The sequence below is a fragment of the Callorhinus ursinus genome, unplaced genomic scaffold, assembly GCF_003265705.2.
Source record: "Callorhinus ursinus isolate GAN/ISIS: 27379988/994484 unplaced genomic scaffold, GSC_fseal_2.0 scaffold5, whole genome shotgun sequence".
NCBI classification, from domain to species: domain Eukaryota; kingdom Metazoa; phylum Chordata; class Mammalia; order Carnivora; family Otariidae; genus Callorhinus; species Callorhinus ursinus.
The window spans coordinates 38,699,128-38,713,051 of record NW_027397067.1 but is presented as its reverse complement, the minus strand read 5'-3'; the positions used below and the strand labels follow the sequence as shown (position 1 = coordinate 38,713,051).

The 13,924-nt window shown below is 38.1% G+C and overlaps 1 protein-coding gene across 4 annotated transcripts in view; it reads right to left on the bottom strand.

The window, feature by feature from the left end:
• LRRC69 (leucine rich repeat containing 69) overlaps positions 1-5,111 on the bottom strand; it is a 90,709-nt gene extending 85,598 nt beyond the window's left edge. For all 4 annotated transcript variants that reach the window (XM_025871487.2, XM_073892951.1, XM_073892952.1 and 1 more), the window contains exon 1: positions 4,893-5,111. In XM_025871487.2, the coding sequence (XP_025727272.1) occupies positions 4,893-5,075 (183 nt within the window). In that variant the 5' untranslated portion in view covers positions 5,076-5,111. The remainder of the gene's footprint in view (positions 1-4,892) is intronic.
• Between the last annotated feature and the right edge of the window lie 8,813 nt (positions 5,112-13,924).

Below are 13,924 nucleotides of genomic sequence, written 5' to 3'. Positions count from 1 at the left end.
CTTACTGTTTCTTGAGGCTTCTAGAGTGAGACCCGGAACCCCAAAGGAGGGAGAAAGGGAAGTGTTTGCATGTGCTGTCCCTCTGGTGTTCCTCTGCATAACTCATCCTCCAGATCTTCACTCCGTTGCACTTCTCAGGACAACCTTCTCTTACCTCTCTGACTAGAGATACTCATAGCACAGTATAATTCTCCTTCATGGTACTTCTCACAATTATAATTTTACCTCTATTTGATTGCCTTTCCCCACCAAACCTGAGAATAGGGACCCATGGATATTTTTGTTCTTTTTTACATTGCCAAAATCTATCAGAGTGCCTCATCCACTGCGGGCACACATAACTATTTGCTGAACATGGGAAGAAAGGACGAGTGGAAGGAAGGAAGCAAACAAGCAAGCAAGGGAGGGAGAGAGAGAGGAAGAAAGGAAGTTGATTGTGTTAGGGGTCAATGAGAAGGGCAGTAAAAATAAGAAAAGGAGAGACTAAAAACACAATAACAAATTTACAAACTACCCAACTCTGCTTAAGATTGGCCTTACTTACTGTCAATTGTTTATGGTCAAATAAAAAGCTTTGGTAGATCGTATCTTATTTCCGGGCAGTTACACATGTGAGCCTCATAAGGGGAACGTTACTGTACTACCATTGGACCATATGAGGCGTGTTAACAGTGCTACACACGAATAGAGATGATGGTTATTTGTTTCTCTGGGGATTTTAAAACTATGGCTGATTTGCCTATAAAAAGACTTTGTTCCTAGATGATGCCATAATTATGATAACATTGTGTTTGGCTAAATTGGACTCTGAAAATGGCTTCCATCGCATTCCACTGAAGTCCACAATATATGGTTTACTAGTTGCCAGGCACTGGGAACTGGTAAACTGGACAAAACAAGATCTCCTCCCTCAAGAGTTACAAAGTGCTTCTTTGAACATTGTTGCTATCCCAGCACTTCATCAGTCACAGACCAAATGCATTCACCATAAATTACAGGGCATTAACTCATTTTTTTCATGTCATTAGAAGTGATTAAAATTTCCCCAAATTTCACTAGTCAAATAAACAAAGAAAGAAGTAGGATCTGTATTTTCTAAAGAACCTCCTCCCATTTTATGCTTGTTGCCAGTTACACTACAATGGTAATAGTAATCTTAATAGCAATTATAACTTCGAAAAGTTCCTATGTGCCAGGCATTGAGCTTTACATATGTTAACATTTAACTTAATCCTCAAACAAAAAGATAGGGTCCATGTGTTTTTCACATTTGTATCCTTGGGACCAGCACAGACACAGGAAGATGAATTGTAAATGTTTGTTAAAAGAATGTGTATGTAAAAGAAATGGTAAGTGGGGACGACCCATGTAGCATTCAAACTTTCTCTCTTTAGGCAACCCAGTTTTTGTTTTTAGGAACTACAAGTTGAAATACCACACCCTGGTAAATTTCACATTAAGTATATAACTAATGAAACAGAGCTGAAAGCAACCTTGAAAGAGACCTCATTTTATAGATGTATTCACTGGTTGAGGGACCTTGACAAGTGATTTAATCTCTTACTGAACCATACATACATTTTATTAACAATAGGAGGGTAGTAACTTCCTTGAAAATGAACAGAATTCCTAGCATTGTGCCTGGCTCTCAAGAAATGATTGATGTTGTTATTCTATTTGATACCGTTTTATGAGTGCTGAAATTTAAAAGTATTATTTTTGCTTTAGGAACTTAAAAAATATCAAGACCATTTTAATATTTTGTAGAAAATATGACCAAAAATCAGAATATTGGGGCAAACTGGACTTCCTACAATGATTTAAAAAAAAGGCTAGTCCAAAAGGCAAGCACAGTATAGACCCCCCAAAAGTGTGGTAGGGGGATACTTTTAATAATTACTCATAAAATGTAGGATTTGAGGCAATACAAGAAAGAGTCCAAACTAACTCTTGAAAAATATATTCGGGGATTTTATAGAAAATGATGAGAATAAGAATGATGATCTTAGAACTATGATATACATATCACCAGGTTATAAAGATCACAAAGACACTTTGTGGCTTAGATCATTCCTCAGTTTTTCAGCTTAAATGCCACATGTCCTGCCTGCCTTCTTACCGTCTTCTCCTTAGCACTGATCACTGCCTCACATCCTGTTTGTTTTGCTTGTTGGTTTGAAGCTCCATGAAGGCAGGGATTTTCATCTGTTACTCATTCACCAGTTCCTAGAGCCTGAGACACAGATGGTGCTCAATACTTACGTGTGGATGGAGTAAATGAAGGCAGAAATTGAGACCCAGGGGGATTAAGCCCCTTTTATTTAGCTGGTACGTGGCTGAACCAGTTCAGATATCCAGGTCTCCCAAACATTCCTCCAGGGCGAGCAGCCCCTCTTAGCTCTCTCTTTTCTATCATCTGTCCTTTCTGTTAGAAACTATGGGAATGACTGTGCAGCATTTCTGAACCATATGAACAATCTATATCTTTTTTAGCACATTTTATTTGAGCTATGTCTACAACTCCCATTATGAAGGGGAGATTGACTTTTTTCAAAATTCCACAACTAGGGAGACTCTATATGAGAAAAATTGCTAGTTCATGAACAGCTAAACAGCTATGCCATTAGCCTGAATCTGACTTGTAAAGCACTTTAGAGGTAGACCACAAGAAGTCTACTTTCTAAATCAGATGAATTTGTCTTTAAAACTAAGGGCTGAGCTTAGCCAGCTCCCTATTTAAGGAAGTTGTGAGCAAACAGAAGTCAAAATTTAGGGGCTCTCCTAAATAGAAGGATAAGGAGGAAAGTACTGGGGGAGCCATGAGAAGAAGACAAAGTAAGGATAATCAGACTTCGGCTTTTTTTCCCTGAGGAAATATATTTTACAGTCTTTAATTTTTTTTTTTTTACTAAATAGCTATTGACAAAACATGAAGGAAGAATACACATTTTTAGACATGCAAGGGTTAAAAAAAAAAATTGAACTACCACATACCCAGACGAGGATGGTATCTGGAGACTTACTCTTACAAAATAAGAAAGGAAACCAAGCAAGAGGAAAATATGGGCCAGAGGAAACAATGGGTCCAATTCAGGAGAGCCGCCCTAGCCTGACATTATCCAGCAAACCTACACAGTAATCAGCTTCAACTGGGGCAGGAGGATGGAGGCCCCTGGGGGGATGTCACTCAAGGAAAAAGCACACTTGATAGAATATGTAACATAATCCAGTTTGAAATAAAACAAGGTCATGCCAAAGGCAAAAGACACAAGAATAAAAGAAAGGCAACTGGAAACTCCAAGGGAACAGAAATGGGATATAAGGAAGAAAATGTAATCATAATACATTAATTAACTCTGCATGAATGATATTTAATGAATGATATGCATCTTAGAATTCCCCAAGAGACAAAATATTTAACCACAGTTATAACTGAATACAGTGTAAATGGTATACATCTTATAAAAGTATTAAGTTTAAAATTTTTGGTGAGGAGGAGGGAAGGAGAGCTGAAGGTGGATTAGAGATGCTGACACGGTCATCTTACAAAGTGGGGACTACAAAGAGACTGCAGTTGGGAAGAGAAGAAATGAAGGTGTAGTAATATTAAGTTTAAAAGACAACTATGGAGAAACTAAGTATATTAATAGTATTTGAAAGAATGAAGAAGAGTGATATCTAAAATGGAAAAATCAAGGAAAAAAAGATGAGTAAAAAATGTTTATACATGGAGATCAGGTTTGGGGGTGAGGGAGGGTGGGACAGAAGATAGTAGCTTTTTATTATAAGCCTTTGGTAGTATTTGATTTTCTTAAAACAATGCATTGTGTTACTTTAATGGAAAAAAAATCAAGTGGGGGGAGAAAATCAGGTCGTGACTCAGACAAATCCTAAATCCTTTTGCATAGAAACTCCTCTATTCTATTAGAAAAGTCCAAATCTTTGTCCTGCAACCATATATGCACTTTGGAAGTTACCATTAAAAGGAGGAGTTTGTGAGTATTACCCTATTTTTTTTAAAAGACTTGGCCACAGATTACAAGTTCAAATAATTTTGTGAATCTAGAAGGAAATGAGGTAGGTGAAGGTAAGAAAATAGATTTTTTTATTTCTTTCTTTTTTTTGGTAACTCTGAACTCAAAACCAATGAACTGCAATGACTTTACTGTTTATAGGTTCTTCCAGTGTTTGGTGACAAGTTAGAAGCAAATAAAAAGAAAACTGCAAAATTAATATTCCTTGCTTTCTCCCAACGTCAAGATTTTTAGCCATTGAAGTTTCACATTGTTGGGCAGAAATGTTTAACACAAGCATCTGGGATTCATTCATGTCAACTGTTGCTCTTTCAGAAGGGTATTCTTTATTTAAAATACTAACCTTCTTTTAAAGCCTGCTTCAGAAGAAATGAATGTTTCTTCCTTCCCATTCCTTGCCAACACTCCCATTTCAAAATTCAGCCTGCTCTAGGAAATTGAAAAGGAACCCCCTTGCTACATCCAAAAACTATCTTCATTCCATATGCAAAGCTTCAGGATAGTCTCCAGGGTGAACCGCATCTCGGGGATCCTCAATCCCACTTCCAGATGGAGCCCCCAAGGTAGGCAAAGCAGATCCAGGCTCTCATCCCTTTTCCAGATGACAGCCTCCAGAAAGATGAGTATGGCAGAGACCTAATCCTCTGATTCCAGATGTGCACACAAATAAGTTGAAACATCTTCTCCCCTACCATATGTAATCCCCTAAGGGAGAGGGCTTTTTGATGCCTCTCCAACAACCCTCCATAGTAAGACTCCCGGGAGCTGTCTCCAGAGATCAAAGCCTTATTTTTCTCTCACCTCTTTTCTCTCTTCCTATTTTCCAACCTCAGTCCAAAATGATATGCTATTCCTCACCTGGGTCAAGGTGCTTATCTCAGGGCCCACCTTGGGTATTTGGTTATTCTGAAGATCCAGAGTCTTCAGGCCAGGCAGTTTATCTAATGTTGAGGGCATCTTTGTTATCTTCTTCCCATTCAAGGTAACGATCTTAGTGTTTTCACCACCCTTCAATGCTCTTACTAACAACCTTTCAGTCATGGGCTTATAAGAGAAATAGAAGAGGGAGAAGGTAATCACGAGGGATTAACTTACTTATTGTGCCTCCTTAGAACCTCTAATTATAGAATGGGTGTGTCATGGAAACAAAAACATTCTGAGATCTACCATGTCGAGGACAGGAGGCATCAGAGTGTTTCCTGTGAAAAAGGTAGGGAGAGGAAATAGCTGATTCCAGATTTGGAGCAGGAAGTGTACAAGAGGAGCCTAGGGTATCTTATGCCAGAGACATGGAAGTTATCAGACTAATGAGATCACACGTCAAAAGGACACAAAAACCAACTTCCAGAGGTTCCCATTGGTCTAAGCCAGGAAATTTGAGGATCAGAAAGAATAATCTAGAATCAAACATGTGAAAATACATTAAAATCTAAGAGTTCATAATGGTATTTTAAAAATAAGAGAAACTCATTGATTACAAAGGGATTGCTAAGGAACTCATAAGTCTGAAAATTGATAAAGAAAAAAAGGAAGCATTTATTCTGCTTTTCCACTACAAGTGCATTTTAGTGTAACTTAAGGGTTAATAAAGTTCCTACTCAAAGAAAAAATAAAAGCCAATAAATGAGGAAAGAAAAACAGATTTAGAAAAATCACTATTTTTGCAAATCCAAATAAAGAACGGAGCTCACAAAAATCATAATTGGATGCTAAGAGCATTAGGTAAGAGGTTGATGAGAACTTTATAAGTAAGAAATCAGGCTAATAACTTAAAAATCAGTTTTAGCATCATTAAAATTGAGACAACCACATGTTTTAAGTCTCATGATGTGATGCAATTAAAAAAAGCACACAGGACCACTTATGAAATATTCTCGCCTAAAAATTGAATCTGAATGTAATCATGTGTCCAGAGCTAGCTGCCATTTACAGAAAATATGAGGACTAGAAAACAAGCTAACTTCATGTCAGGGAAGCAGTGAGCCAAATCCAGAACATGAGAAATTCTGCAGAATTGATAAAAGGTTCAACCAACAAATCAATGGCATTAATAAAAAGGAGGAGAAACAGGAAATAAATGAGACAAGAAAAATTACAGCCAAATGCAATATGTGGGCCTTGTTTGGATCCTGATTTGAATAAAAATATTATGGAGTCAACTGGGGAAATGTGATCATGGACAGGATATTAGATGATAGGAATTGCTAATTCTGCTATGTGTGATAATGGTGTGCTGGTAGTGTTTTTTAAATGTACTTAACATCTAGAAATGCATCTGAAATTTGCAGGTGAAATGACATGATGTCTTGAATTTTCTTTAAAATACTGGGGGGACAAGTGAGTGGAGAAACATCAAACTTATTGATGCTCAGTAATGGGTATATATGGGTTCATTATATTATTCTCATTATTCAAATAAAAGGTTAGGACAAGATAAAAATAACAGGAATGAGGTGGAGCTGATTACTATTAGAACTTATGAGTCAGTTTGAGGCTTGGGGGTATTTGGGATTGTGTGTGTGTTATATGTTATATGTTTTATATATATGTTATATGTTACATAAACATATATATATGCCTATGTACATATATATAGTCCTAAAGAATCATCTTTAAATTTATGAAGAGTAGTATGTACATCAGTACCATCATAATAGTAAAACAAGAGGTGCAAGTAGTGACTTCCAGTTGCTAGAATAAAATCATTTTCAGCTACTTAATCACTGTGCTTTGTCTTATCTCTTCCAAACCTATCTTCCAGCTTCTTTACTGATACTGTTTTAGTTTCTTAAGAACAATCATGCTGTAACTCTCTAAACAAACTGATCACGGACTTTAAAAAAGAAATCTCATGGACACTCATCTCCTCTGAAGTAACTCTATGCAGCCAGTACCCCAGCTGACACTATCCAAATACTGGTAATTTGTTACTGCCAGGTAACAGGTAAACAGAACACTGCAAGCTAATACTGCTTCATATTAATTTGCTTAACCTAGAAAATCTGGTAAACATTCTTGACTCCTCCTTTTCTCTTACTTCCAACATCAGTCAGTCCTACTAATACTACCTGTTCCAGTTATCTGTTGCTGGGTAACAAACCACTGTAAAACATGGTTTAAGACATTTATTTTATTCACAAATCTGCAATATGGGCAGGGCTCAGTGGAGAAAGCTTGTCATTGTTGCTTTTGGCACCTGTTGGGATGGCTCAAAGGCTGAGGTGGAAATCATCTAAAGGCTCATTCACTTATATCTGGTAATAAGTGCTGGGACCTTTGGGCAGTCAGCCAGAACACCTCCATGCAGCCAATCCAAGGTGGCTTGAGCTTCCCCTCAACATGGTAGCTTAGTTCTAAGGGTGAGCACCCCAAGAGAGAAAGTGAAATGGAAGCCATATCACTTCATGACCTAGCTTCGTATCATGTAGCATCACTTCTGCCACATTCTATTCATTAGAAGCAAGGTACTCAGAACAGCCCATATTCAAAAGAAGATGAATCACCTCTCAATGGTAAGTGGACATGTCTTAAAACTCACCACAGTCCACCCCCTGGCCATGAGTCATTTATATTCCTTCAACACACAAAATAGACTTTCTTGCAAGATCCCCATTCTCCAAAAGTTTCATCTGTTTAGAGCATCAGATTCCAGAATCTTGTCATCTTCCTTGAGTCCATTTCAAGGACAGTTCATCTTGATCTGAAGACCCATGAACTAAAGAGACAAGATATCTTGTCCTCACATACCCAGAATTTAACAATGGGTGAGGTGAAACATAGGACAGACAGTAGACATTGCCACTCAAAAAAGGGAAAAATGAGAGGCACAAGGAAGCCTTGGTTTGTAGCAATTCTGGAACTTAAGTAGGTATGTGTTGTCAGATCCTTGATTAATGTTCAGTCCAACTGCCTGGGGCTGGCTTTTGGTCTCCTATCTGGACTCCTGAAATATCTTTACTTTTTCATAAAACATTGCCCTTGTTTGCTAAATTTTCTCAGAGTGCTTGTCCATAGAAGCTCAAGACACCAAAGACCTCTTTTCATTTTTCTCTTTTTTTGGTAACAACTTTGATTTGTAATTCATGTTCCACACAATTCATCCATTTAAAGTGTGCAATGCAGTCGTTTAAATATATTCATCAAGTTGTGCGACGATCACCACAATTTTAGAACTCTGATCACTGAAAAAGAAGCCCTGTGTACTTTAGCTATCACCCTCCCGTTCTTCCCATCCACTCCAGCCCTAGGCAGCCACTGATCTCCTTTCTATCTCTCTAAATTGGCCTCTTTTGGACATTTTATATAGATGGGATCATACAAAATGTGGTCTTTGGTGACTGTCTTTCACTCAGTGTTTCCAGGTTTCATCCATGTTATAGCATGTACCACTTCATTCCTTTTTATCACCTAAAGATGTTCCATCATATGGCTCTAATACTTTTTTTTTAATCAATTTATCATTGGATGGAAATTTAGGTTGTTTCTACTTTTTGGCTACTATAAATGATGCTATGGACATTTATGTGAATTTTCTTGAGTATCTATCTAGGAAAGGAATTGCTACATCATAGGGTACTTTTAAGGAACTGCCAGACTGTTTCCCAAAGTGGCTGCATCAGTTTACATTCCTACCAACAGTGTATGAGGGTTCGTCCTTTCCTTTTATTTTTTAAAAGGTTTTATTTATTTGAGAGAGACAGCAAGAGCAAGAGAGAGAGCATGAGCGCACACGAGGGTGGTGCAGAGAGACAAGCAGACTCCCCACTGAGCTGGGAGCCTGACACGGGGCTCAATCCTAGGACCCTGGGACCATGAGCTGAGGCAGACACTTAACCAACTAAGCCACCAGTGCCCCCATCCTCTCATTTTATACTGTCACATTTGGGGGCGCCTGGGTGGCTCAGTCAGTTAAGTGTCCAACTCTTGATTTGGCTCAGGTTGTGATCTCAGGGTCCTGGAATCAAGCCCCACATTGGGCTCTACACTCAGCGGGGTGGAGGGGGAGTCTGCTTGAGAATTCTGTCTCTCCTTCTCCCTCTGCCCTTCCCCATTCTTGTGTTCTCTCTCTCTCTCTCAAATAAATAAATTTTTTTAAAAAGTTCTACTGGAGGGGTAAGGAGCAAGATGGCAGAGGAGTATGAGACCTAAATTTTGTCTGGTCCCAGGAATCCAGCTAGATAGTTATCAAACCATTCAGAACACCTACAAACTCAACAGGAGATCGAAGAAAAGAATAGCAGCAATTCTATGAACAGAAAAGTGACCACTTTCTTGAAGTGTATATTTTTCTGGGGTCATGGTTACCCTTTTAGCATTTTGTTCTCTCATTCATCTATTTTCCTCTGGACAAAATGACCAGACAGAAAAACTAACCTCAAAAAAAAAAGAAAAGAAAAGAAAAGAAAGAACAAAAGGCAGTACAGACTGCCAGGGACCCAATCAATATAGACATTAGTAAGATGTCAGAACTAGAGCTAGAGTTCAGAATGACAATTACAAAGATACTAGCTGGGCTTGAAAAAAGCATAGAAGATACTAGAGAATCCCTTTCCAGAGAAATGAAAGAACTAAAATCTAACCAAGTCGAAATCAAAAAGGCTATTAATAAGGTGCAATAAACAATGGAGGCTCTAACTGCTAGAATAAATGAGGCAGAAGAGAGAATTAGTGACATAGAAGACCAAATGATGGAGAATAAAGAAGCTGAGAAAAAGAGCGATAAACAACTACTGGATCACAAGGGGAGAATTCGAGAGATAAGTGATACCATAGAGCAAAACAACATTAGAATAATTGGGATCCCAGAAGAAGAAGAAGGGGTGGGGGGACAGAAGATATATTGGAGCAAATTATAGCTGAGAACTTCCCTAATTTGGGGAAGGAAACAGGCATCAAAATCCAGGAGGCACAGAGAACCCCCCTCAAAATCAATAAAAATAGGTCAACACCCTGACATCTAATAGTAAAACTCACAAATCTCAGAGACAAAGAGAAAATCCTGAAAGCAGCTCGGGACAAGAGGTCTGTAAGCTACAATGGTAGAAACATTAGATTGGCAGCAGACCTATCCACAGAGACCTGGCAGGCCAGAAAGGACTGGCATGATATATTCAGAGCACTGAATGAGAAAAATATGTAGCCAAGAATACTATATCCAGCTACACTGTCATTGAAAATAGAAGGAGAGAGAAAAAGCTTCCAGGACAAACAAAAACTAAAGGAATTTGCAAACACCAAACCAGCCCTACGAGAAATACTGAAAGGGGTCCTCTAAGCAAAGAAAGAGCCTAAAAGTAACATAGACCAGAAAGGAACAGAGACAATATACAATAACAGTCACCTTACAGGCAATACTATGGCACTAAATCATATCTTTCAATAGTTACCCTGAATGTAAATGGGCTAAATGCCCCAATCAAAAGACACAGGGTATCAGATTGGATAAAAAAACAAGACCCATCGATATGCTGTCTGCAAGAGACTCATTCTAGACCCAAAGACACCTTCAGATTGAAAGTGAGGGGGTGGAAAACAATTTACCATGCTAATGCACATCAAAAGAAAGCTGGGGTGGCAATCTTTACATCAGACAAATTAGATTTAAAACCAAAGACTATAATAAGAGATGAGGAAGGACACTACATCCTACTTAAAGGGTCTATCCAACAAGATCTAACAATTTTAAATATCTATGCTCCTAACATGGGAGCAGCCAATTATATAAGCCAATTAATAACAAAATCAAAGAAACACATCGACAATAATACAATAATAGTGGGGGCCATTAACACCCCTTCACTGAAATGGACAGATCATCTAAGCAAAAGATCAAGAAGGAAATAAAGGCTTTTTTTAAATATTATTTTATTATGTTATGTTAGTCACCATACATTACATCATTAGTTTTGGAAATAAAGGCTTTAAATGACACACTGGACCAGATGGACTTCACAAATATATTCAGAACATTCCATCCCAAAGGAACAGAATACATTTTCTTCTCTAGTGCCCATGGAACATTCTCCAGAGTAGATCACATCTTGGGTCACATATCAGGTCTCAACCGGTACCAAAAGATTGGGATAATTCCCTGCATATTTTCGGACCACAGTGCTTTGAAACTACAACTCAGTCACAGGAGGAAAGTTGGAAAGAACTCAAATACATGGAGGGTAAAGAGCATCCTACTAAAGAATGAATGGGTCAACCAGGAAATTAAAGAATTTAAAAAATTCATGGAAACCAATGAAAATGAAAACACAACTATTCAAAATCTTTGGGATGCAGCAAAGGAAGTCCTAAGAGGAAAGTATATAGCAATACAAGCCTTTCTCAAGAAACAATTAGGTCTCAAATACACAACCTAACCCTACATCTAAAGGAGCTGCAGAAAGAACAGCAAATAAATCCTAAACCCAGCAGGAGAAGAGAAATAATAAAGATCAGAGCAGAAATCAATGAAATAGAAACCAAAAGAACAGAACAGATCAATGAAACTAGGAGCTGGTTCTTTGAAAGAATTAACAAGATTGATAAACCCCTGGCCAGACTTATCAAAAAGAAAAGAGAAAGGACCCAAATAAATAAAATCATGAATGAAAGAGGAGAGATCACCACCAACACCAAAGAAATGCAAACAATTATAAGAACATATTATGAGCAACTATATGCCAGCAAATTAGACAATCTGGAAGAAATGGATGCATTCCTAGAGATGTATGAACTACCAAAACTGAACCAGGAAGAAATAAAAAACCTGAAAAGACCCATAACCAGTAAGGAAATTGAAGCAATAATCAAATCTCTCCCAACAAACAAGAGCCCAGGGCCAGATGGCTTCCCAGGGGAATTCTACCAAACATTTAAAGAAGAATTAATATCTATTCTTCTGAAACTGTTCCAAAAAATAGAAACGGAAGGAAAACTTCCAAACTCACTTTATGAGGCCAGCATTACCTAGATCCCAAAACCAGAAAAAAACCCCATCAAAAAGGAGAACTACAGGCCAATATCCCTGATGAACATGGATGCAAAAATTCTCACCAAAATACTAGCCAATAGGATCCAAAAGTACATTAAAAGGATTATTCACCGCAACCAAGTAGGATTTATTCCTGAGGTGCAAGTTTGACTCAACATCTGCAAATCAATCAATGTGATATAATATATTAATAAAAGAAAGAACAAGAACCATATGATCCTCTCAATAGATGCAGAAAAAGCATTTGACAAAATACAGCATCCTTTCTTGATTAGGACTCTTCACAGTGTAGGGACAGAGGGTACATACCTCAATATCATAAAAACCATCTATGAAAAACCCACAGCAAGTATCATTCTCAATGGAGAAATACTGAGAGCTTTTCCCCTAAGGTCAGGAACATGCCAGAGATGTCCACTATTACCACTGCTGTTCAAAATAGTACTAGAAGTCATAGCCTCAGCAATCAGACAACAAAAAGAAATAAAAGGCATCTGAATCAGCAAAGAACAAGTGCAACTCTCACTTTCTGCAGATGATATGATACTTTATGTGGAAAACCTAAAAGACTCCACCCCAAAACTGTTAGAACTCATACAGGAATTCAGTAAAGTGGCAGGAAATAAAATCAATGCACAGAAATCAGTGGCATTCCTATACACCAACAACAAGACCAAAGAAAGAGAAATTAAGGAGTCAATCCCATTTACAATTGCACCCAAAACCATAAGATACCTAGGAATAAATCTAACAAAAGAGGCAAAGAATCTGTACTCAGAAAACTATAGAATACTCATGAAAGAAATTGAGGAAGACACAAAGAAATGGAAAAACGTTCCACGCTCATGGATTGGAAGAACAAATATTGTGAAAATGTATATGCTACCTAGAGCAATCTACACATTTAAAGCAATCCCTATCAAAATAACAAACACTTTTTTCAAAGAAATGGAACAAATAATCCTAAAATTTGTATGGAACCAGAAAAGACCCTGAATAGCCAGAGGATTGCTGAAAAAGAAAAGCAAAGCTAGGAGCATCACAATTCCAGACTTCAAGCTCTATTACAAAGCTGTCATCATCAAGACAGTATGGTACTGGCACAAAAACAGACACATAGATCAACGGAACAGAATCGAGAGCCCAGAAATGGACCCTCAACTCTATGGTCAACTAATCTTTGACAAAGCAGGAAAGAATGTCCAATGGAAAAAAGACAGTCTCTTCAACAAATGGTGTTGGGAAAATTGGACAGCCACCTGCAGAAGAATGAAACTGGACCATTTCCTTACACCACACGCAAAAATAGACTCAAAATGGATGAAAGGCCTAAATGTGAGACAGGAATCCATCAAAATCCTTGAGGAGAACACAGGCAGCAACCTCTTCGACCTCAGCCGCAGCAACTTCTTCCTAGAAACATCGCCAAAGGCAAGGGAAGCCAGGGCAAAAATGAACTATTGGGACTTCATCAAGATAAAAAGCTTTTGCACAGCAAAAGAAACAGTCCACAAAACCAAAAGACAACTGACTGAATGAGAGAAAATATTTGCAAATGACATATCAGATAAAGGGCTAGTATCCAAAATCTATAAAGAACTTATCAAACTCAACACCCAAAGAACAAATAATCCAATCAAGAGATGGGCAGAAGACATGAACAGACATTTTTCCAAAGAAGACATCCAGATGGCCAACAGACACATGAAAAAGTGCTCAACATCGCTCAGCATCAGGGAAATCCAAATCAAAACCTCAATGAGATACCACCTCACACCAGTCAGAATGGCTAAAATTAACAAGTCAGGAAACGACAGATGTTGGCAAGGACTCAGAGAAAGGGGAACCCTCCTACACTGTTGGTGGGAATGCAAGCTGGTGCAGCCACTCTGGAAAACAGTATGGAGGT